This window comes from Corylus avellana, chromosome 1, assembly GCF_965113065.1.
Source record: "Corylus avellana chromosome 1, dhCorAvel1.hap1.2, whole genome shotgun sequence".
Classification (NCBI taxonomy): Eukaryota; Viridiplantae; Streptophyta; class Magnoliopsida; order Fagales; family Betulaceae; genus Corylus; species Corylus avellana.
This window is the reverse complement of record NC_142490.1, coordinates 42,068,624-42,094,486: the sequence shown is the minus strand read 5'-3', so window position 1 is coordinate 42,094,486 and position 25,863 is coordinate 42,068,624. Positions and strand designations below refer to the sequence as shown.

The 25,863-nt window shown below is 39.8% G+C and overlaps 3 protein-coding genes and 1 non-coding gene across 8 annotated transcripts; 3 read left to right on the top strand and 1 right to left on the bottom strand.

Moving 5' to 3' along the window:
- Nucleotides 1-14: 14 nt before the first annotated feature.
- LOC132168716 (Pentatricopeptide repeat (PPR) superfamily protein) lies at nt 15-2,087 on the top strand. Its single transcript, XM_059579743.2, has one exon. The coding sequence runs from the start codon at nt 98-100 to the stop codon at nt 1,886-1,888; it is 1,791 nt and encodes a 596-aa protein (XP_059435726.2). The 5' UTR covers nt 15-97; the 3' UTR covers nt 1,889-2,087.
- An 8,753-nt stretch (nt 2,088-10,840) lies between these two features.
- On the top strand, nt 10,841-20,276 carry LOC132171959 (callose synthase 11). 5 transcript variants are annotated; one of them, XR_009439098.2, is made up of 3 exons: nt 10,844-16,343; nt 19,405-19,471; nt 19,779-20,276. XR_009439098.2 is itself a non-coding variant. In XM_059583380.2 (2 exons), the coding sequence occupies exons 1-2, from the start codon at nt 11,000-11,002 to the stop codon at nt 16,095-16,097; spliced, it is 4,986 nt and encodes a 1,661-aa protein (XP_059439363.2). In that variant the 5' UTR covers nt 10,841-10,999; the 3' UTR covers nt 16,098-16,182. The 5 variants fall into 5 exon arrangements, 3 of the variants coding, with proteins under 3 accessions (XP_059439363.2, XP_059439362.2, XP_088369001.1); XR_009439099.2 differs by lacking the exon at nt 19,779-20,276 and adding an exon at nt 18,341-18,563 and having other exon boundaries at nt 18,646-19,418; XM_059583380.2 differs by lacking the exons at nt 19,405-19,471; nt 19,779-20,276 and having other exon boundaries at nt 10,841-15,973; nt 16,086-16,182.
- LOC132173180 (small nucleolar RNA J33) lies at nt 13,992-14,072 on the top strand. The gene has a single exon (XR_009439273.1). It is a non-coding gene; the product is annotated as a small nucleolar RNA J33 (small nucleolar RNA).
- A 1,508-nt stretch (nt 20,277-21,784) lies between the features above and the next one.
- On the bottom strand, nt 21,785-24,869 carry LOC132170966 (DUF2921 family protein, putative (DUF2921)). The gene has a single exon (XM_059582133.2). It carries the CDS (start codon nt 24,819-24,821, stop codon nt 21,969-21,971), a length of 2,853 nt encoding a protein of 950 aa, XP_059438116.2. The 5' UTR covers nt 24,822-24,869; the 3' UTR covers nt 21,785-21,968.
- Nucleotides 24,870-25,863: the final 994 nt, after the last annotated feature.

Sequence of the window (25,863 nt, the reverse complement as noted above, 5' to 3'; positions counted from 1 at the left end):
AATACGGTGCGTTTTTGGTCTACATCACCCGGAAAATAAAGTTTCAAACTTCGGACTTTCCCTCACTTTCTTTCTCTCATTTTCATGGCAAATTTTCATGGATGCCAAACAACTCCGACAACAACAGCAAGTAGTCGATCATCAACACAGGGAATCACACTCACACTCTCCTGCCTACCAAGCTCTTCTCAGGGCGGGCCCACGTATCAGACCCCTCCAACAAGTACACGCCCAAATCGTGGTCTTAGGCAAGTGTCGCAGCCTATCCCTTCTCACCAAGCTCCTCACACTGGCTTGCGCCGCGTGCTCAATAACCTACACTCGCCGGCTCTTCCTCACTGTCCCAGACCCCGACTCCTTTCTCTTCAACTCCCTCATCAAAGGCTGCTCCAAGCTCGGGTTCCCAAAGGACGCCGTCTTCTTCTATCGCCGAATGGGCCTCGCGAGTATTTCGCCGTCGAATTATACTTTCACGTCCGTGATCAAAGCGTGCGCGGATCTTTCGGCTTTGAGACTTGGTAGGGAGATTCATTCCCATGTTTTGGTTTCTGGGTACGGCTCGGATTCATTTGTGCAGGCTGCGCTGGTTGCGTTCTACGCGAAATCTGGTGATTTGTGTGTTGCCCGGAAACTGTTTGATAAAATGCCGGAGAGAACGGTTGTGGCTTGGAATTCGATGATATCGGGGTACGAGCAAAATGGGTTCTCGAGGGAAGCCATTGGATTGTTTTATCAGATGCGAGAGTGGGGTGTTGAGCCTGACTCCACAACGTTTGTTAGTGTATTGTCAGGTTGTGCTCAGTTGGGGGCAATTGGTTTGGGATGTTGGGTTCATGATTATGTCGTTAGTCATGGCTTTGATGTCAATGTGGTTCTAGGTACTTCTTTGATTAATATGTATTCTAGATGCGGGAATGTGACCAAAGCGCGAGAAGTTTTTGATTTGATGAGTGAACGAAATGTAATTTCTTGGACGGCTATGATTTCCGGGTATGGAATTCATGGTTATGGTAGAGAAGCAATGCAGCTCTTTAGACAAATGAGAGTACATGGTCCACGTCCTAACAATGTCACATTTGTTTCTGTCTTGTCGGCATGTGCTCATGCAGGGCTCATTCAGGAAGGGCGCTGTGCCTTCGCAGACATGATGTCAGAGTATGGGTTGGTGCCAGGAGTGGAACATCATGTTTGCATGGTTGATATGCTGGGGCGTGCCGGACTTCTCAATGAAGCTTATCAATTTGTCAAAGAATTGAATCTTGGGGAGCTGGCTCCAGCAATTTGGACTGCAATGCTTGGGGCATGCAAGATGCATAAGAATTTTGATCTTGGAGTAGAAGTTGCTGAGCATCTTTTAGCTGTAGAACCAGAAAATCCGGGTCATTATGTTTTGCTTTCAAATATATATGCACTGGCTGGTAAGATGGATCGAGTGGAATTGGTTAGAAACATGATGATTCGGAAAGGCCTAAAGAAGCAAGTTGGCTATAGCACAATAGAGGTTGGTCAGAAGACTTACTTGTTTAGCAATGGTGACAAGTCCCTCCCTGAGATTGAAGAAGTTTATCGGTATTTAGACGAATTGATGTCGCGGTGTAGAGAAGCAGGATATGCACCAGCACCTGCGTCTGTGATGCATGAGTTAGAAGAAGAGGAGAGGGAATATGCTCTTAGATATCATAGTGAGAAGCTTGCAATAGCATTTGGGTTACTGAAAATGAACCCCGGTTTAACCATCAGGGTTGTGAAAAACCTTCGAATGTGTGAGGATTGTCATTCAGCAATAAAGTACATATCAATTGTTTCTAACAGAGAAATTATTGTCCGGGATAGGCTTCGTTTCCACCACTTCAATAATGGTTCATGTTCTTGTCTCGATTACTGGTGACAGATTCCATTTGCTTGCTGAGAGTGTCCTGACAATTTTGCAAGATTGATCATCAAGGAGTAAGGTTCATCAAGGCAGTCAAAGAACAACTTGTTGCTTTTTTATACATGTGAGTGAGACTGACCTTTTTCTTTCCCTTTCTCTTGTATGTGTGTGCATAAGTAAATGATTCTTTATTTGCAATGAAGGACGAGCACCATGACAAGATAGTTTTTTCAGTTTGGTTTTAGATGGTAGGCCTAGCTTATAAAAAGTGAATAATATTGCCATTGTCCAATGCTAGTTGACTAAATTCTCTCTGCATAATGCTTGTTGGCAGGCATGCTCCAATTCTCTCTGCATAATAAGAAACGGCATTTAGAAAACCAAAGGCTTTAACATAGCATTAGCTAGAAAATAACATTGCCCAAGATAAAATTGCCTTCTAAGATAAATCAACAAGGTTTATTTCTTATCATTGCAAGATGGTTTGATCATTTCGTTTCAGTATTAAGATGATTGCATACTGACATTTGGCAAGGATTCACTGGGATACCTTAAACATTTCAAAGTACTTCAATTTAGGGAATCAATTGAGTCAATTTAAAGTTCAGTGGGGATTGTAAATATGATGATAATTCGAGACAAAAAGATGTGATTTATCATAGAAAATAATAAATACCTTTGTTACGTGATTGCGTAATGGACCGAGTAACTCGAGCTTCGACAGGATAAAAAGCAGGATCTTGCCTCTTTCAAACAATTGAGTTTGAGAATATAATTTGCATGCCTTCTTATTAAACGATCACCTCTTTAAATAGAGGGGACTAAACCTTCTTGGAGTTGAGTTCTAGAACTTGGAATTCAACTCCTACAATGACACTTACTCATTCACGTGGAATTCAATCCAGTGAGGATTATTTGCAATTTAAACTACTTGAGATAACTCCTAAGACTTGAAGATAAGATAACAACTTGAAAATAAGATAACTTGATAAGTGCTGCACTATTATCTAATGCAATACATATCCTAACTCAATTTAAATAACAGACTCTAACTAATAATAAACCTCTGCATGCAATCTAGTCCTCCACGGCACCTCTCATAACATTCCTCCCTCCTTTGAATCGTTCTTGTCCTCAAGGACGAAGGCTGGAAATTGTTGCTTCAAGGTAGTGACTCTTTCCCATGTTGCATCTGCTGGGCTATATCCCTGCCAATGAATCAACACTTCTTGCTTGCGATTGGCTCCCCTGCAATCTAAGATGGCTTTTGGAGATAAAACCTGATCTGCATGAAGAACTTCCGGTAAACTAGTGCTTGTTGTCAAAGTGGGACCAACCTGTTTTTTAAGTAAGGAAACGTGAAAGACAGGGTGTATCTTAGACCCCATAGGTAGCTCCAGCTTGTAAGACACCTTCCCCACTCTACCCATAATTTTATATGGCCCATAATACTTAGCGGCTAGCTTCATATTCATTCTCTTAGCTACCGTATGCTGCCTATAAAGTTGTAGGCGGACATACACATTATCTCCCAGCTGAAATTCACGTTCTTTATGCCCCCGGTCATAGACTTGCTTCATCCTATTTTGAGCTTGGTACATTTTCAACCGAACTTGCCTTAGCACCTCATCACGTTCCCTCAATACCTGCCCCACTGCTTCAACTCTAGCCGTTCCAGGTATATAGGATAGCAAATTTGGAGCTGGTCATCCATATACTAGCTCAAAGGGAGCCTTGGTCGTGCTAGAATGCCAACTCGTGTTGTATGTATATTCCACCCATGCTAACCACTTGACCCACTCTTTAGGTCTAGCACTTGTGAAGCATCGCAAATACATTTCTAGGGTCCTATTAACCACTTCTGTCTGGCCATCCGTTTGTGGATGATAGGCTGAACTAAAGTTGAATTTGGTTCCCTGTAGGCTAAAGAGCTCCTTCCAAAACTTGCTTGTAAATGTGGGATCTCGATCGCACACAATAGACGTGGGCATCCCATGTAATTTGAAAATGTGCTCAAAAAATTCTTGAGCGACTGTGAGTGTTGTATATGGGTGTTTAAGTGCCATAAAATGAGCATATTTTGACAACCTATCAACCACCACAAAAATAACAGATTTACCTTGAGAATTTGGTAATCCTTCCACAAAGTCCATTGATATATCACTCCATATTGAGATAGGAATTGGCAAGGGTTGAAGTAAGCCAGATGGTAGCGTAAGTTCTGATTTGTTTCGTTGACACGTGTCACACTCCCTTATATAAGCCTTTATTTGTGAGCATGCTCCTTGCCAATAAAAAACTGATTTCAAGCGATGCCATATTTTGTGAAAGCCCTCATGAGATCCACTGTGATACTCATGTATTATTGCCCTTGTCAATGGAGATTGAGTGCGCAAGTAGATTCTGTTTTTGTAAAAAACCAGCCCTGCTCTATAACTCCAATGTTCTCCCGCAGCCCCTTGTTCTATCTTCTGGATAAGGTCCTGCACTTCTTGTTCTTGTAAGGTCTCCTCCTTGATGGACTCTACCCAATTAAGAATTGGACTAGAAATTGCTTGAAGCTCTTTGTGGTCCTTCCTTGAGAGGCTATCTGCAGCAGAATTTTCCACTCCTTTTTTATATTCTATGATGAAGTCGTATCCCATTAATTTAACCAACCACTTTTGTTGTGCCCCCGTGGTGATAGTTTGCTCAAATAAGTATTTGAGGCTCCTTTGGTCAGTTCGTACCACAAATCGTTGTCCCAATAAATAGGGTCGCCATTTTTGAACTGCTACAATGAAAGCCATCATTTCTTTTTCATATGTTGAACAAGCTAAATTTTTACCTCTAATGGCTTGGCTGAAAAATGCAATGGGTCGTGATTCTTGCATGAGAACTGCTCCAATTCCTATGCCGGAAGCATCACATTCCACTACAAATGTTTTGTTGAAGTCTGGTAAGGCTAGTACCGGCCCCGTAGTCATTGCTTGCTTCAAGTTATTGAAGGCCTTGTCTGTTGCTTCTGTCCACTCAAACGCCTCCTTTTTAAGTAGCTGCGTCAAAGGCCCAGCGATTGAACCATAGTCCTGGATAAATTTTCTATAATAGCCAGTCAGCCCCAAAAATCCCCGCAATGCCTTGACATTGGATGGCATGGGCCACTGCACCATTGCTGCAATTTTTTCTACGTCCATAGACACCCCTTGGTTGGAGATCACGTGTCCTAGGTAGCTGATGGAATTTTGACCGAATTGACATTTCTCCCGACGTACGAATAATTGATTAGCTTGTAAAATTGACAAAACTTCCTTAAAATGCACTACATGTTCTGACCTTGTTTTGCTATATATTTTTCAAGCTAATCAATAATCGCACATTAATTTTCAGAACCTATAATCTATCCCGTTACGTATTCACGTAACATTTGGTATCAGAGCCAAGATCTTGTCAATGGCGAATCCAAGGCTGGATCGACTTGAGCAGCAGCTAGGAAACCTCATGACTATGGTTGAAGGCTTTATGAAGAAGATGGAAGAAAATAATGAGATGATTCAAGAAAAATTGTCTGCCAAATTCGATGATGGTTTAGCTGATAACAACGATGAACTTCATTGCTATGAGCAGCCACAAATGGTGCTACCACTATATCCCATGCCATCACTGGATTTCCAGCCAACCGAAGACATCAACAACCTTGTTAACCCACAGGATCCATTTCACCATGTTGAAATCTCACCACCAACAATAAAGTCCTCATGCCGCAACCACCTGAAACCAGCAGAACGACTTCCATGGATGCAAACAAAGATGATGGATCAAAAAGACAAGACCTGTGTGTTGAGAATCGATACACACCGGTTACAATTCTGGTTGTGTTTGATGACCAGCATGCTTGCAAAAATGGAAGTGCATCAGCCGAGAGAACGACCACCTAGGAAGAGGATGAAAGGCCAAAGACGAAAAAAATGCAAAAATGGGGGGCAACATTGGAAGAAAAGAATTTCTAGACCTTGAGGACAAGGTCTCCTTAAGGGGAAATGATTGTTATGGAAGTAACATAGGGATAAAGTAGACATTATATTATAGTAGATTTATATTTAAAATGAATTAGATTTCATTTAGATTAGTTTTGTTATCAGTATTTTTAGATTAGAGATAGACATGTGTCTATTTGTATTTTAATTATCTAGTTATTTATTTTAGAGTCAGGATTACATTAGTTATCTTTCTAGGTTTATCTCCAGTGTAAGAGTTTTACTCCAAGTTTAAGTCATTGTAATCTTCCTATTTAAAAGATGATATTTTAATAAAAAAGGACCAAAAAATTAATCACAAACCTTGAGTTTGAAAAGGGTTTTTTAGGTTTCCTCAAAATCTAAAAGGTCTAGGTTCCCTTTGAATCTAAGGTCTAGGTTCTCTCAGAACCTAAAATCTATCCCCGTTACGTATTCACGTAACAACCTTTTTGTTTAAAAACCCATTATTTGTAAAAGCAACATTTCTTAGGCGTAATTTGGAAAACTTCTATCATTTGGGCCTGGTTAGGGAATGAGGAAGACAACTTTTGTAAACTGTTATGGGCATTGGCATAACTTTGGCATTGAGATCTCTAGTAATTTACCATTTAGCTTGCTATTAATTTAGAGAATAACTATGAGAAAATTCATTTGAGACTCATCTCTCTAAATAAATTTTGGACTATCAAAGTCAGGAGCATCTTTTCTTTTTCTTGACAATTCTCAATGAGAGCATATGGTGTCACATGTGTGATATTGCCTGCTACAGCTTATTCTGTTTGGCGCAAGAGGGATCTTTGGAGGTGCTCCTTCCAATATTTGATGACCTCTTCTTATTTCAATCAAAATTTGTATGGATCTCGAGAAGGCATATAATTGGTTGGAACTGTATAAAAACATGGTGGTATCGTTTCAAAATATCTAGAAAAACAATGGGTATTTTTGCTATTCAAGTTTTTGACTTAAGTGTATACTTATAGCTTAAGTTAGACACATGTCACTTATCCATTGGAATTAATTAATTATTATTATTTATTTTTTTTTTTTAATGTTCTTTCAAATGTCAAATTTATGATATAAGGTGATAAGGCTTGTGAAAAGGGTATGATGGTTAGTGACATGTGTCAGAAATTGTGTCAAATCAACATTGTTATCTTAACAATCCCTTGGACCGGATTGTTGCAATTAATTGGGATAGAGATTACCTTGCTGGAGTAAGGATATATCATATATGAGTGCAGGGAGAGTCTTTAGGTCCCTCAAGCCACTCTATATGTATATATGTAGGGATATATGAGTGCAGGGAGGGTCTTTAGGCCCCTCAAACCACTATATATATATATAGATATATATATAATTTGCATATAAAATTTTATCCTTCAACTTTTTTAATTTTTAGTTGTGTCCCCCACAAACTCTGAATATTAGTTCTACTTTGTTCAAACAAGTATATAGGTATTTTGAGTTGGTGGAACTCGAGCTAGGGTATGATGCTTTTTTGGTGGTAGTGAAAACAAGGCTAAAAATGCAAAAGTAGTTGTTGGAGTGTTTTTATGGGTTGCTATTTGGTGGCCAAACCACCTCCAAGTGGGTGGTTTAGCCGCCCTTAGATTTGCCAATCGAGAGTGACTGAAGTTCGACCTCTCAAACAATCTCTTGTGGATGTGAGTGATTCAGTCACCAAACAGTCTCCTCAAATAAACTACTCAATATGATTTGTGTTTAAATGGAATGTCCGCAAAAAAGGAATTACTTTAGATATTGCATGAGATTTCAATCTAATAAGTAATGTTACATACACTAATTCTCACAGGTTCTAATTCTCACACTCCCTAATCTAGCTTGTAAAAGTATCATTAGATTTGAGATTGATCATTATTAAATACGTCAATGAAGAGGTCACTAGTTTAAATTTTCTCTCCCCCTACTTTTATGTGGACATGTAAAAAAAAAAAAAAAAAAAAAAAGGGTCAATGAGTGAATGCATGTAGCACTACTCCAATCCAATTGTTTGTAGTGCATGCAATACCAACCGTTAATTTGAGAAGATAAATACTCCCCTCAACTCTTCAAAAAGCCAAACAATTCAAGCATGTGTCAAAAAATGTGTAGCACTCTGCTTGACTTTAAGAATATTCTGTTAATTCTATTTGACAGAAAATTCTGTTATCTTTAAAAAAAAATTAAAAAAAAAATAAAAAGTAAAAAGACAAAAATACCCTTCAAATCTATTTAATTGTCTCCCTTTAAATGCCTCAATTGTGTACCTAATTTTATTTTCCCAACACATGGCAATAAGGTAAACCAGCTCTTTTTATAACAGTTCTCCATAAATCGTGAACCTGAAAAAGACACAAATTCTCTGCCTTTATAATGCATTAAAAAGTCACAGAGCCGTTGATGACACTCAACGGAATCGCAAACGGAATTCTTTAATTAGCTCATAACCCCCGTTCTGTAGCTCCGTTACGATTCTTTACGAAGGGGACAAACCCAAAGGTCCCCACGTCACTTATTTCATTTTATATATATCTTCTGACATTTTTGCAGGCTCTCTTTTAACGTCTATTTGCAGCACCACGAATCCACCGCCTCAATTTGAATTCAACGGAACCCTTGAAACCCTAGCTTTGATATTCTTACCAAGAAGAATATACAATTAGTATTTTTCCTTTGAATCGTATGGTCACGTGTGGCACATTCTGGAACAAGTTATATATTGTTTATGACGTGGAAGTTTAACCTTTGCCAGTTGTCACTACAAGCCACTAAAGGCGGTTGTATCGTCAATTTTTGCATTATTGTGGGGGCGCTGTTTTCTCACATTCCAAGAGAAAAATATGTTTTCAATAAATAAAATAATTATTGTGGGTCCCCACCTGATTCCCACTCACAGAAACCAGAGAGCTGGCTTTCTCCGTACTCCACGCGCCTCCCCTCGCGCGTGGCTCTTCGCACAAAATCCAGCTTACCTCGCACGTAGATTGAAACTACTTTTGAAAGGCTTATTTAACGCAACAGTTAGTACGAGGAAAACAAAAAAAGAAGAAAAAGAAAAAGAAAAAGAAAGTGATTTGGACTGTATGCAAAAAGTTGTGGATTATTATTAATTTTTTTTTTTAAAAAAAAAAAAAAAGGAAAAAAGAGTAGGCCCTTTTCTGGCACAAGAGGTGAATTTGACCATCTAAAGGTAAGTTAGGTGTCAATATAAAATAAATAACTAAAAAATTAGGGTAAAGTCTACTTAATATTTTCAAACTATCACTCTAATGATAATTTACTTATTAAACTATTAATTACGACAATTTACCTCACAAACTACTAAAAACAATGATAATGTACCTCCAATGCTAACAAAATGATGAAATTACTCCTGTAGAATTTTCAATAAAGCAAAAATACCCTTAAAATTTGAAAAAAAAAATTAATTAATTTTAGTATTTTTGTTTTTATTTTAGTAAGGGTAATTTTGTCATTTTGTTAAAATTTGGGATACAATGTCATTATTTTGGTAGTTTGGAGGGGTAAATTGTGGCAATTAATAGTTTACGGGTAAATTGTCATTCGGGTGGTAGTTTGAGGAGATTAAGTGGACTTTACCCAAAAAATTAATTTGTCAAAAAAAAAAAAAAAAAAGGAAATGGGTGACTGCCAATTGAGCCAGCCACAAGGTTTAATTTTGCATTTATCCATATTTTTTATACCACATGAGCTATTTGTAGTTTAAGCCAACAATAGTGGCTAATTTTGGAAGGTAAATTGTGACAATTGATAGTTTAGGGGTAAATTGTGACTTTACCCAAAAAATTAATTTGTCAAAATAAAAAAATAAATAAATAAAAAAGGGGAAAGGGGTGGCTGCCAATTGAGCCAACCACAAGGTTTAATTTTGTATTTATCCATATTTTTTATACCACACGAGCTATTTGTAGTTTAAGCCAACAATAGTTGCTAATTTTTTATTCAATCAAAAAAAAAAAAGTTATTTATTCACCTCTTGGTTTTTTCTTTTTTAAAAAAAAAATTTATTGTTTGTTTAAAAAATAGTTTAGTTTATTTTTTATTTTATTAATTTTTTATTAATTTTTAAAAGATTAGGGGTATTATAGGAATATAAAAACATATGAGACATTTTTGACACACTTTAATAGTTTGATGAACTACTTTAATACCTTTTGAACATTATAAAATTCTATTGCAAACAATTGTTAATTTTATGAGCTTTTTTTTTATATTTTTCCTTTCATTTTATCTTGATTGCCCATTTTAAATAAATGGTCTAGATTGTAATAGTAAACACAAAAAATAAACAAAAAAGTTAGGGTGGGTGAAAGAGTGTCTGAACAACTTCCTATGATCGTCGGGTGGTCAAATTACTTAAATGGTCAAAATGGTAATTCAATTACCCAAAACTAACCATTAGAAGCAGCCAAACCACTTCTAAACTAGCCATCATAGGTAGTCGAACTACAAAGCCATTAGGCTAATAAGAGAATCTAGCCACTGCTACCCTACACAATATCCTAAATATCACACGTGTATGCATATATAGTTTGAGAAATGTTATATAGACTTTCATCCTTAACCACTTAAAAGCACATTATTATAGCACTAAAAATACTTAATAAATTTAGATAAAAAAATGTTAAGCGTTCGTATAATATTTTGCTGATATTTTTTTAACTGTGATGTAACTTTTAAAATTATTATTATTAATTTTTAATTTATTGATAATTTTAAAAATTACGTTATAATAACATCAAGCATTTCTCATTTAAGTAACTCACTATTAAATTTTAAATTTAATAATAATTTTTAATGGCACCGCAAATAGTGTACATGAGTTAAAAAGAATGGGAAAATTTTTCCAGTATTGCCCTCGTCGTGGTCAAATTAAACGCCCCAGAGTAAAAGCTCTGTACTGCAAACAACATTGTCTGCGATCGCTGTACTTTCTCCTTTCTCGTCACTTTACTTTACTTGTATCATCCAAAGAGCGTCACTTTGAAGAAAAGAAAAAAGAAAAAGAGAAGAAGAAAAACCAGTCACTTCTCGCTGCTCATAAATGAAAACAAAACACTTGAGGAGGAAATAGAAACAGTTACAACTAGAAGACTCCGAGGCCGCCATGAACCTACGGCAGCGGCCTGCGCCCACTCGCAGGCGCAGCAATATCCACGCGCTGCCGGAACTGCAGGAAAGGGACGTCTACAACATAATCCCCATCCACAACCTCCTTGTGGAACACCCGTCCCTGCGGTACCCGGAGATACGCGCCGCCGCGGCTGCCCTACGCGCCACCGGGGACCTCCGGAAACCGCCGTTCGCGGAGTGGAACCCGAACAACGACCTACTGGACTGGCTGGGGGTTCTCTTCGGGTTCCAAAACGACAACGTAAAGAACCAGAGGGAGCACCTGGTTCTCCACCTGGCCAACTCGCAAATGCGGCTCCAACCACCTCCCAACATCCCCGACGTCCTCGACCCGGCTGTCCTCCGCAAATTCCGGAGCAAGCTCCTCAACAACTACTCCTCCTGGTGCTCCTATCTCGGCCAAAAATCCCAAATCTCGCTCTCCTCCCGCCGTATCAGAACTGGTATCGGTTCAGCCGAGTTCAATGGTCTCCGCCGAGAGCTCCTCTACGTGTCGCTTTACCTTCTAATCTGGGGCGAGTCCGCGAACCTCCGGCTCGCGCCGGAGTGTATATGCTACATATTTCACCAAATGGCCAAGGAGCTCAACGACGTTCTCGACGAGAAAATCGACCCCGAAACGGGCTCGCCATACTTGCCGCGGCAGTCGGGAGAGTGTGGATACTTGAAGAGCGTGGTGATTCCGATATATCAGACGATAAAAACCGAGGTTGAGAGCAGCCGAAACGGCAAGGCTCCGCACTCGGCGTGGAGGAACTACGACGATATCAACGAGTACTTTTGGAGTATGAGGTGCTTTCATGGGCTGAAATGGCCTTTGAATTACTCGTGCAACTTCTTCGCCACCACGCCAAAGGCGAAGCGAGTGGGGAAGACAGGGTTCGTGGAGCAGAGGTCGTTCTGGAACGTGTTTCGGAGCTTTGACAAGCTCTGGGTGATGTTGATACTCTTCTTTCAGGCGATGCTTATCGTCGCTTGGGAGGGGAAAGAGTTCCCATGGCAGGCCCTGAAGAGTAGAGACGCTCAGGTTAAGTTGCTGACGGTGTTCATCACGTGGGCTGCCTTGAGGGTTTGGCAATCGGCGCTCGATGCTGGGACTCAATATAGTTTGGTTTCGAGGGAGACGGCGTGGCTCGGTGTGAGGATGGCGCTGAAGTTCACGGCGGCGCTGACTTGGACGGTGGTGTTTGCGGTGTTCTATGCGAGGATTTGGAACCAGAAGAATGCGGATGGACGGTGGTCCGATGAGGCCAATCGGAGGATCGTAAGTTTTCTTGAGGCTGTTCTTGCTTTTGTGCTTCCGGAATTGTTGGCATTGGCTTTGTTTATTGTTCCATGGATTAGGAATGTGCTTGAGGAATTGAATTGGCCTGTGTTGTACTGGTTGACATGGTGGTTTCAAACCCGAATCTTCGTGGGTCGAGGGGTGAGGGAGGGGCTAGTGAATAATGTCAAGTACTCGTTGTTTTGGATTGTTGTTTTGGCTTCAAAATTTTCCTTTAGTTATTTCCTTCAAATCAAGCCTTTGGTTGGCCCGACAAAGCTCCTTTTGGGGCTTAAGGAGGTGACATATAAATGGCACGAGTTTTTCAATAGCACCAACAGGATGGCTGTTGTGTTGTTGTGGGTTCCTGTGGTGTTGATTTATTTCATGGATTTGCAAATTTGGTATGCCGTTTACTCCTCTTTTGTTGGTGCAATAATTGGGCTGTTTTCGCATTTGGGCGAGATCAGGAATATTGAGCAGCTAAGGCTGAGGTTTCAATTCTTTGCTAATGCAATAAAGTTCAATCTCATGCCGGAGGAGCTGCTCCTAATTCCCGAGTTGACTCTGGTGAAGAAGCTCCGCGATGCTATCCACCGATTCAGGCTGAGATATGGGCTTGGACAGGCCTTCAGTAAGATCGAATCCAGCCAAGTGGAAGCTACCAGGTTTGCCTTGATCTGGAATGAGATCATAGCAACTTTCAGGGAAGAAGATCTCATCAATGATCAAGAACACGAGCTCTTGGAACTGCCACCTAATTGTTGGGACATTAGGGTCGTTCGATGGCCATGTGTCCTCCTCTGCAACGAGCTGCTGCTTGCTCTCAGTCAGGCAACAGAGTTGGCAGACGACCCTGACCGGTTGCTTTGGTTAAGGATATGCAAGAATGAATATCGGCGGTGTGCTGTTCTCGAAGCTTATGATACCGTTAAGTATTTGCTTCTTATGATCATTAAAGATGGCACAGATGAGTACTCAATCATCCATAATTTGTTTGAGGAGATAGATAACAAGATTAAGAATGAACAGTTCACGGTGACATACAAGATGTCTCTGCTACAACAGATTCATGCTAAGTTAATATCACTTGTTAAGCTTCTGAAGCAACCAAAGAAAGATCTGAGTGAGGCAGTGAATATACTACAGGCCTTGTATGAACTTTCCGTCAGAGAATTTCCGAGGGCGAAGAAGTCCATTGCGCAGTTGAAAGCAGAAGGTCTGGCACCTCGTAGTCCAACCAGTGATGCAGGGTTGCTCTTTGAGAATGCAGTCGAGTTCCTTGATGCTGACGATGCTAGCTTTGATAGGCAGATCCGGCGTTTGTATACTATTCTTACTTCTAGGGACTCGATGCACAATGTTCCAAGGAATCTTGAGGCAAGAAGGCGAATTGCTTTCTTTAGCAATTCACTATTTATGAACATGCCCCGTGCTCCGGCTGTTGAAAAAATGTTGGCTTTCAGTGTTCTCACACCCTACTATGACGAAGACGTTCTCTATGGCCTACTGAATCTTCGAAGTGAAAATGAAGATGGCATTTCCACCCTGTTTTATCTGCAGAAGATCTATGAAGATGAGTGGGAAAATTTTTTGGAGCGGATGCGCAGAGACAGCGTGCAGAATGGCGATGATCCCTTGGAGACAAAACAAAGGGATGTTCGTCTTTGGGCATCGTACAGAGGCCAGACCTTATCCCGCACTGTGAGAGGAATGATGTATTATTATAGAGCTCTCAAGATGCTTTCCTTTCTTGATACTGCATCTGAGATGGACATAAAGGAGGGACCACGAGATGGTTTGGATGGTCCACACTTGGGTATGCCATTACCTTTGCAGAATCTAAACAGAGCAACTAGCAACGTAAATCTTTTGTTTAAAGGACACGAGTATGGGAGTGCTCTTATGAAATTCACATATGTGGTTGCCTGCCAGATGTATGGGCTACATAAGGCAAAGGGAGACTCCCGTGCTGAAGATATATTATATTTGATGAAAAACAATGAGGCTCTTCGAGTTGCCTATGTTGATGAGGTTCACTCCGACCGGGGAGAGGTTGAGTATTCCTCTGTTCTTGTGAAATATGATCAGCAGTTGCGTAGGGAGGTGGAGATCTATCGGATCAAGTTGCCTGGGCCCTTGAAACTTGGGGAAGGCAAACCAGAAAATCAAAACCATGCCATAATCTTCACCCGAGGTGATGCTCTTCAGACCATTGACATGAACCAAGATAACTATTTTGAAGAGGCTCTCAAGATGCGGAATTTGTTGGAGGAATTCAATAACTATTATGGTATCAGGAAGCCAACTATCTTGGGGGTTCGTGAGAATGTTTTCACCGGTTCAGTGTCTTCACTTGCTTGGTTTATGTCTGCTCAGGAGACAAGTTTTGTGACCTTGGGCCAGCGTGTTCTGGCAAACCCTTTAAAGGTGAGAATGCATTATGGGCACCCAGATGTATTTGACAGGTTCTGGTTCTTGAGTCGGGGTGGAATCAGCAAGGCTTCTAAAGTGATAAATATCAGCGAGGATATATTTTCTGGCTTCAATTGCACTCTGCGAGGTGGCAATGTGACACACCATGAGTATATACAGGTTGGCAAGGGGAGGGATGTTGGGTTAAATCAGATCGCAATGTTTGAGGCCAAGGTTGCCAGTGGCAATGGTGAGCAGGTTTTGAGCAGAGATGTATATCGGTTGGGTCATAGATTGGATTTCTTCAGAATGCTTTCAGTTTTCTACACAACTGTTGGGTTCTACTTCAATTCAATGATGGTGGTACTGACTGTTTATGCATTTTTGTGGGGCCGCCTTTATCTTGCCCTCAGTGGTATTGAAGATGCCCCACTGTCCAATACCCCACTGTCCAATACTAGTAACAATAAAGCTCTTGGTACAATCCTTAATCAGCAGTTCATTATCCAGCTTGGTCTCTTCACTGCCCTCCCTATGGTTGTTGAGAACTCTCTTGAGCACGGGTTCCTCCCAGCAATTTGGGATTTCTTGACAATGCAGCTTCAGCTGGCTTCATTGTTTTACACATTCTCATTGGGAACTCAATCCCACTTCTTTGGCCGGACTATTCTGCATGGGGGTGCAAAGTATCGAGCCACTGGCCGTGGTTTTGTGGTGCAGCACAAGAGCTTTGCCGAGAACTATCGATTGTATTCTCGGAGCCATTTTGTGAAGGCAATTGAGCTTGGGATTATTTTAATTGTATATGCTACTGAAAGCAGCATGACTAAGAACACATTTGTCTATATCGCCTTGATGATAACAAGCTGGTTTCTTGTAGTGTCATGGATAATGGCCCCCTTTGTGTTTAATCCTTCCGGATTTGATTGGCTGAAGACTGTGTATGATTTTGATGATTTTTTGAATTGGATATGGAGCAGTGAGGTGTTTACAAAAGCAGAGCAGAGCTGGGAAACATGGTGGTATGAGGAACAGGACCATCTGAGAACGACTGGTCTCTGGGGCAAACTGTTGGAGATTATTTTAGATCTTCGATTCTTCTTCTTCCAGTATGGCATTGTGTATCAGCTGCATATTACCGGTGGAAATAAAAGTATAGCTGTTTATTTACTATCATGGATATACATCGTTGTGGCTGTTGGGATTTACATCATCTTATCGTATGCTGGGAACAAATATGCTGCAAAAGAGCATATCTACTACCGACTAGTTCAGTTTCTTGTCATTTCGCTTACAATACTTGTGCTTGTTTTATTGCTGAAGTTCACTCCCTTCCAATTTCTTGATTTTGTGACAAGTCTCTTGGCATTCATCCCAACAGGCTGGGGCATAATATTGATAGCCCAGGTACTTAGACCTTTTCTGCAAACCACTGTGGTGTGGGATACTGTGGTTGCCTTGGCTCGGCTGTATGATTTGCTGTTGGGAGTGATTGTTTTGGCTCCCGTGGCATTACTGTCATGGTTGCCAGGATTCCAGTCGATGCAAACAAGGATCCTGTTCAATGAGGGATTCAGCAGGGGCCTCCAGATATCTCGTCTTCTGACTGGAAAAAAGTCCAACTGAGATGTGACTTGAGGTACTTTCTATCTCAACCTTTTCTTAAAGTTTGGATTCCTCCATCATTCAACATAAACTCTTTCTTGCTTAATAATGTAACTAATCTGCAGTGAAAAAGAGTGCATTAGCTAAACTTTACTCGGGGACTAGATTAAAATGTACTACTAATTTTCTTTTTCTTTTTTTCTTTTCTAATATACACACATCTATCCATCCATACAAAAATACATAAGTGCGCAAAACGCCCGCGCATGCGCACATACACATATCTGAATGAGCTTCCAATTTTCCAGTGAAACTGGGGACTGAAAGTTTATGAGAGATGGCAAAAAGATGCTTCAGTTTCTAGGCTAATTCAGTGTCTTGTGGATGCTATCAATGAGATAGTTAGACAAGCCTCTTGGGGGATCTTTTGTGTCTTTAAATGGACACAATCAAATGAAGGGAAGGGAGCTTCACCATGAAGGAAGAAGAAAACCAACACTTCTAGAATGCAAGCTTATCCTTGATTTTTTTTTTTTTTTTTTTTTTGGGGGGGGGGGGGGGGGGGTGAGAAGAATACCATTACTGAAATTATAAAAAATGATTTGTAAATGAAGGTAGCGGATGACAAATAACCCTCTCCGACAAAAAAACTTCTAGTACCTACCCCATTTGTAATTCCATCGATTACAGGTCTATCAATAGAAAAATGTGCAGTGAGGTATCTTAGTCTTTACTTAACTCAGTCCAAGCAATGCCTAAAGGCTTCCATTCCTTTCTTGGTTGGACCAACTAAACCGGCAATTTCCAACAAGTCTTTCTGAATTTTAGGTTCGTGGCATGAACTCATTTCTGATTTCCCAACCCCTACCTGAAATCCAACTTTAGTGGGCTTCCCTCAAGGTGACACCGAAGGTCTACCTCCTTTTGTGTGCCCCTCACCTCCTCCATGAGATAACAGACCATTATTTTAAACCATCCTGTTGCAGGGAATCTTAGGATATCAGTTTGAAGGGAGTCCCATACATCAGAATAAAAAAGGGCTAATGGCATTGAAACAATCAGAAGGGTGGGATTTGTGGGTGTTGCCAGCTGGCAGAATGAAGAACAAATGGATGCAGGAAGCAATTGAAGGCATCTTGTTTGTTTGGCACGGTGTCCCAGGGATCTAATTGGGGCGAAGCCCCAAATACCCGGTTATCAAAAAAATAATAATAATAATAAGAGGCATCTAGTTTGTTCCATCTAGTCGAAGACCTAACAATCAACAAGAAGAGCTTCCCTCTATAAGGCCTTAGTTGCAAAGATCAGGAATCTCTTTGTTGTGAAGAAGCCATAAATAAATATATTTCTCTTTGTACCCCGCCTGGTGAGCCTAATATTGATAATTACTCTAAAGGGAAGGAGAAGGAGAGAGCACAAAAAGCCCCCTTTAGATGGAGAGAAAAAAGTAAGCGGGCTTCCCTACATGGAAAATGAATCAAATCAGTTCTCTTCGACCTGCAGGTATTCTAAATGCTTATTGTTTATGCTTGTATAGCATAAAAATGAACCCCAAGGGGTTGGCTCAGTGGTTGGACAGCCTAGGACTTTGAGTAAGCTCCTCAAGGTCTTAGGTTCGAAATTCACGGAGTGCAAACTGCTTCTTAGGGCCATCGGATTGGGGGTTCGTCCCTTGAATTAACTGAGATGTACTTGCAGGAAACTCTTTGCCGAGGGCCTGTGCACCCCCGGGATTAGTCAGAGCGAAGCTCCGGATACCCGGTGCCAAATAAAAAAAATAAAAATGATTCATTGGGAGTGTCATGGGAAATCCAGTTCATCCCTTCCCTACGTCATCAAAGCCTCCAAGCCAACACAAAGACTAGGACACGTTGGAAACTAAAGTACTCAAATAACCACGTCACAAATGACCAAGCCAACTATGTCATAGATTATCCAAATAATAAGACCTAGACACACTCTCAAGCAAATCCTATAGCATAGGAATGGCAGATGGAGACAGTCCATGTAATTGAGCTTCCTTGTGTACAGGGGGGTTGTCCAGTGACATAGACCTCCATTTCCTTCTGATCATGAAACAGCACAGTCATGGGTTGCTGGCAACATTTCCTCAGTATTCGTTAGACCAACTGGCATCACCTTGTTAGGACACTACTTGCCAAGGATTTGTAGGAAAGATGCCTCAAAACTGCTTTTTTAGGATGGGAAGGACAACAAGAGAGGTTTTCCTACTATCCGCCACTAAGAAGGAGAGGTAAGATTTGCTTTCTCTTTGGTTATAGGAAGACAATTTGGTTATGGAGCTCTTACCATTCTCACGTTTGTCTTTCTCGCAGATGGATTCATCAATCAATCTTCTTTCTTGTCTGCTTCACTACCTTACTAATAAAAGAAGAAATTCCTTGCTAATGGCAAAAATAGCTTGAATCCTTTCCTTTTTCTATAAAATATAACCTTACTTTTTATCATTTATCTAACCAGTAATAATAAGCTGACCTTCCCTATTATTTTCTTTTGTCTATAGAGCTCTACTTGATTGGCTATCGACTGGTCACTTGCTAGTGCTGTCTCTTCCTGCTAAAGATTTTGGCATTTGATCTTTGGTTAAGCCTGTGTCATATTTTTCTTATTATACAATCATTATGAAAGTTGGAAAGAAAAATATTTGGCAATTGTTGTTTGAATAAACAAGACTGTGTAATGTGTAACCCACAAACCAGTCAACGACATGTAATTTTATGCATTGCATCCTTGCCTACAAATGCAAACCTGTCTGTGATTGAATGAAGAAAACTGTTATGGTTTCACCGTTTCATGCTATTAAAACAATAATACCACATTTGGACAGGCATTATCCAAGCCAACTCAATCCAGTTCCACTGACTTCTATTATTTACTATTCACTTGCCTTTATTCACTTTATATAGGAAGGATGGAAAGCTGATGCTAGAAATAACTCCTGCAATATAATGAGAAAAAGAATGAAAGTATTTGTTACTGCAGGAACCTAGGGAAAATGTTGGAAGTAATTTGTTCCAATTTTAACAGATGTCTCTGAAGAGGCCTTGACAAATTTGTTATGTTCGATTTGGTAGGAGGATTGTGATTGCCATCAGAACTTTGCTCTAATGAAGGAAATTGAACGCATTTCGAAAAGTTTGGGTAAATGCTTACTTCCAAATGACCTACTTGCTGTTTGCATTTTCTCAACACATGGATTCTCTAAATTGTTGCAGTCATTCTCTGGATTCATAGTTTTGTACTCTAAAAGTGTGAAATGATCACATATTGAAATAAGCATGAAGAATTAACTAACAGCGGGTGGATTGTGCTTCTATGTTCTGCCTTTTTCTTTCTTTTCTCGATTAATTTGAAAAAAATACATATATTTGCATCATTCTGTATTTGGTAATTGATGACCACTAATGTCATAATTCTATCATTTTTACTGGTTTGTGTTGTGTTTCAGGTATGAGGTGGAACTAGGAGTAGAAAACTGAAGTAGACAGCTTGCCTTTATTTCCACTGACTGAGGTGGTTGTATGTACCGTGCTGTGGCAATGTTCATTTTACTGGGGAAAGCATATTATGATTTTTCCATCATCCCCTCGTCTTCCTATCACTGTAGTATCTGACTGCAAGCTCACATGTCATTAGTGCTTGAGATCTTGTGATGGCACAGCTTATTAAGTGATTAATCAGGAAAAAAAGGGTTTAACCACGACGTTTATTTAGCACTCGGTTCTGTACATATTGTCCATGTACAGTGTAGCTTAATGCTAGTCTATCAGATGTGTTTGTTTATGGCACAAATTTTCGGGATTTTTGTCTTGTTTTTGATCATGCCAACATTCAGTTCTTTATAGATTGCTTTAGTCATGAAGTCTGCAATGTACAGTGTAGCTTACATGCTAGTCTATCAGAAGTATTTGTTTATTGCAATTTTACAAGTTTTCTGGATTCCTTATGCATGGTTTTGAACATATGAACATTCAGTTATTTTTTATTTATTTATTTTTAAGTTGATTGATTGCCTTAAGAGTCTGTTTGCTTCTGCAATTTTGCAAGTGAAAAAATGTATTTTTAAACAAAATTGCGGAAAGTGTCTTGTTTAAAAGTGTGTTTATAACTTAATTGTCTTGTAAAGGTCATCATCAAGCACATGTTCACCAAACATCTATTGTCACGGTGGTTGCCGCCTAATGTAACCTATGGCTGTGCAACTTTCCGGTACTCCAACCGCCGCCCTCCCTGCGCTGGTTGGCTTCAAACAGTAGGTGGAGGCTTTGATTTTAGTTTTCCGACAAAAGTTGGATTTGGAGTCGTAAAGTCTTTTAGTAGAACTGAAGTTTTATAGCAAAAGTATTTTAGGAATATAATTATATAAGAAATTTCCTTAACAAATGATGTTAATGTAAGGAATAACCTAGAAGTCCCTAATGGATAGTTCAATCGGTTATGAATCATGTTTCATGAAGTGGAGATTACTAATTCGAATTTTTCTTTTCATACTCTTGTGTAAACATGTCAAAAAAAAAAAAAAAAAACTAGAATCTTTAATTGATTTTTCTATCAAATCAATTTGGACCGTTGAGATGAGTTCATTAAGATAACTATTAGGTGGGATATAACTTTTATAGTTTCTAACCGTCAAATTGAATCAATTTGGAATTAAATGATATAATACCTTTTAGTATCATCAAATGTTGGTGGAGAATGGGATCCTCTCCATTTCCTTTGAAATGGAGAGGATTCGATTTGTACAATTTAGGAGGGGTAAAATGATCTTTTTAATTGAAAAGACCAATTTGCCCTCTTATTTTTGCCTAACCAGTTCCTTTATCCGTTAGAATTTTTTGTTAAATCTGTTGAACTTATTAAAATACCATAATTTAAAAATAAAAAAACTGAAGGGTCAGGTGACCTACCTTGTGACCCTAGGTCACCAGACCCACGATGGGGTCTACCATGAGTCACACCTAGTCAATTTCTCTCTCTCTTTTTTTCAGCTTCAATTTCTTTCTCTCTTTTTTTTTAAAAAAAAAAAAAAAAGATAAATAATAATAATAATAATAATAATAATAATAATTGTATTTTAAGAGTAATTTTTATAATTTTATGAAGTTTACAAGAGTATAAGGGTAATTTTATCCTTTTAACATTTTAATTTAACCTCAAACCCTAACGGGAGAGGGTTGTGATTGCAAAAAATTAAAAAGTTTGATACACTAAATTAAGAGTTTTGAACTTTAAGAAAGTGATTGCAAAAGTAATGAAAATTTATAGCGTTAAGTAAAATCGTCCCTAAAAGTTTTCACAAATTTGATGGATTTTGTCTGTTAATCTTAAGTATGAACTAACCCCACTAAATGTTTACATTCAAACACTTGTTTAGAACACTAAATTGGCCAATAAAAAACCTAACACAATATATAATTTTGTACAACTCCTGGTATTCAAAAATAAGAAAAGGAATTACTCTATGCCAAGACCAAGAGTAGCAATAATAAAACAACGAAATCTGAGTGACAATTTGGTTAATAAGCATCGGAAATTTGAGCTTGGGGTGCTTCCAACAACACAATGAAAAAGTCACTTCTGTGCAATAAATTATGTATCCTGTAGTAAATGTAGTAAAACCATATTGAATGAGTTTTCCTCACAAATCGTCATTGCTAATAACAGGCACCTTCTCATATGCAGAAGTCTCTCTAAATCTCTTGGGAAGAACGCAACGGCCTCCAAATCGCTGCTGCAAGTAAAGTAGCACAGCAAATAGCAGACCACCACAAGGGATGATGATGTCCCAGGCAGTGGAATAAAAATCCATTCTATGGTTGGCATAAATGTATGATAAATCAAGGTACCATGTAGAACTGTGAGCCCTGTAGAGATCATAAGCATGAGGCAGCAGACGAACAATGGTGGTTCCAATGTAAAAGGTAGAGGCAAGAGCCCTTTCTCCTGAATTAAAGAACAAGTTGAATAGTATTTGTGGAAGTAGAAAGCCATCCAGGAGCAAACCAGCATAAGCTTTTATGTCCTCCCAAAAGGAATGCCGCAACGAATGCAGCTGGTAAACCTTGCCATAAGGTCGTAGAAATGGCCCCAAAGGTCTCTGGTAAGAATTCTTCCATTGGTGCACAAACCAAGCAATCAACCCACCGGCTACATACATTGGTAAAGTCAAATAGAGAACCTTTCTTTCGGAAACCCACAACTCCTTCTGCCTTTCATCACCTTGTCTAGCAGACCAAGTCAGTTGGAGAAGACGTAACTGCAAAAGGAAAGCTACCATTGTTACTACCCTTACTATTACTTCATTCACTTCAAGCCATCCACCACTCCCAAGAAAGACATTCGTCTGGTTACGCTTAGCCACGAACAAGGCTTCAAAGTTCAACAGTAGAGGAATCATGTGTCCCAGCGTAAGAACAATGAGCATCACAATGGAAATGAAAGGATGCACATGAGGGTGCTTTTTCATGTAAAAGAGCTGCAAGCCTACAAAGATACATGCTAGTGTAATAGAAATCAGAACCATGGTAATCTCCAAGTCCATTCTCCAAATGGATGCTTTAGCTTGAGTAGTGGTTATTGAATTAGAAGACAACTGAAGACGTTCGAAGTAAAGAGGATCTGACTTCGCTCGTGTGCTTTCAATAGTTCCCTTGACAATTTCACCATGCTCGGCATGCAACGGAGGGAATTGGACATTAATCATTAGCGCACAGTCCAACGAATCATTACTAATAACTTGATTATTTGATCCAAGATGCCAACATCCTATCATGCACAAAATACCTGTATCTCTATAATATATTCCTTCAGCAGAAATATAAACTACTTTGGATGAAGTATTGTCACGGGAGTTGAAATCAGGTGGAGTTGTGAAGCTCATCCTGTAGCTGATATTAACCATGCTATTATGACTGTTATTCAGCTGAGATTTAACAGGCTCTGCTAGCCTTGGCACTGGCATCCCAAATGGGCGCCGATAGCCCCACCGTGGATAAAGCTGATCGCCAACAAATAGTGGGGATGAAAAACCTTCTGCTACTTTTCCTTTGCTGTCTGTCAGCGACATATCAAATTTCATGTCCAATGAAGACCCATCAGGATACGTCTTTCCCTTGATCTTAACAGCCTTCCCTTTTGCACATGACTTTCTTACAGTGTCAATCTCAGTATACTGATATTTAAGTCTTTCGGCGTCAATTGATCTTGCCCAATAACTTCGGAACCCAATTTTGCCAAAGTAACCAGAATCATTCACATCTTTCTTGCTCCAAATTTCCCCAACAACTTCACTCCGATTTCTTAAGGTAAAAAGTGCAGGAAATCTCAAAGTCAACCTAATCGAGCAATCTCCAACAAAAGCATTAGCCCAAGACTCTGTAACATTCAAAATCCGGCATGCAACACCGCAAAGCTGATTCTCCTTCTCATCCCACTCACCCTCAGCAATCAATGTCACATTAGGATCGAAAGGAAACTCACTACCTCTATAACTAGAGTTTGGAAAACCCAACAACATCTGCACCTTTCCTCTCTGCTTACACAGAGTTCCTTGATAATACATCGAATTTGGCAGATACCCAATACTCCCACCAATGGGATTGCAATTGACACTACCACAATCACTCCCATATTCCAATTCATAACTGCCGGTACGTCCTCCAAGCAGGGCACAACCACCACTGAGAAACGACTTGCTTAGAGACAAACTATCTCCCCCACCATTTCCACTCAAACAATCACTCCCATTTGCTTTCTCAACCAATGTGTATTCATAATTCGGATCCTTATTCAAACCCAATATTGAAATTGGCTCAAAATAGTTCGAATTATCCTTATCATCATGCATACTTTCTAAAGTCCCACTAATCAAACTACCATAAATACTTGCATTGATCCGATAATTAAACTTAAGAACAACACCCAGCTTTACATTACCCGGATCATGGTATCTGGAGCCCGATCCAACCATACAGAGCTTCCCAGAGGATTCTGACCAATACCCAATAAGCGAAAACTGCCCTAAGGCCTGCCAAGAGGACCATCTAGGTCCCCGAAACCGAATCTGGCGCACCCGCTGGTGTTTCGTGCTGTTGAAAATAGACAACACAACACGGTTTCGGAGGGTCAGGACGGCTTGGACCTTGTATTCGCCATCGGAGACGGTCTTCTGCAAATCGTAGGGGATGAATGAGAGAGTTCTCAGGGTATCCGTGGCGGTTCGGTTGAAAATCCGGTCGCCACCGGCGAAGAATCCGGTGCTGAGCCGGAGGATATTGGAGGTGTTAATGAACGAGGATAAGGAGGAGGTTTTGGGGGCTAATGGGGACTCGGGAACGACATCGTTGCAGTGCTGGGTGTACAGGACTTCGGGGTTTGAGTTTCGGTCTCCGACCAGAGAGTCGGAGGTGGTAGTCGGCTTGTTGGCGATGAATACGAGAAGGAAACAGAGGAAGGGACTGAGTGGGAATTTGTGGGGTTTTGAAAGGTTCATTTGGGATTTGAGCAATGGAGCTGGAGAGGAAGAAGAAAGAAGAAGAAGAAGAAGGAAGAAGAAGAATTGGAGTCCGTTCGGCTGTGCGTTGGTGGTGAAGTTTGAAGCGTTGAAATGCGTTTTAAATTTATAGGTCTCTTCAGCTTTCATGTTGGGCATCTATAGGATCCGTTTGGCTCCGGCTTTCCAAAATGCGATTTTGGAAAAACGCTTTTTGTTCCGAGGCAGAGATTGGAAAAACGCTTTGAGACCCCCAATGAGTCAATGACGCTCGGAGATCCCCAATGAGTTAAGTGGAACAGAAATAAGTTATTTTAAAGTTATTTTTTATTTTGTTATATTTAATAGGGCCATGATACCAAGAACGCCGGCGTGCATGACTGTTCATGCGCGCCATGCTTTTATTTTTTATTTTTAATAATTATAATAATAAAATATTATATTTTATTATTTTAAAATATCAAATCACCCTGGCGTGCATCACACCGGGCAGATGTTTAACATCACCCTATTTAATATTGTAGATGATACCATATTATTTTAATGAAATCAAATAGAATGTATTCACAGTGGAAAATTCTATGAGTTTTTCTAGCATTCTCCTGGTGTCCTTCCAACTGTGATGTGACTTTTAAAATTATCGTTAAATTTGAGATTATCATTATTGACTTTTAATCTATTGGTGATTTTAAAAGTCATATCACAATTAGGAGGACACCAAGAGACACCTAAATTCTCTGAATTCTCATTCATGATAAAACTGAAGCGCATGGTAAAAGAAGCAACAGAATTGGACAACAAACTTTGGACTGTGCTCCGGCGTCGTCTCCAGCAATATATGGGCTGGGATGCACCTCGCTGCTGGAGAGTGGAGAGGGAGAGAAAGAGAGAGAGAGAGAGAGGAAGGGAGAGCACGTCGCCGTTGGAGAGAGAGAGAGAGAAAGTGAGAGGGGAAAAAATGAGGATTTTGTGGATTTAATCGGGTGTTTTCCATCTCATTTAAGTTGGTGTGATAATCCTAGCTATCCATATCTAATTGGTG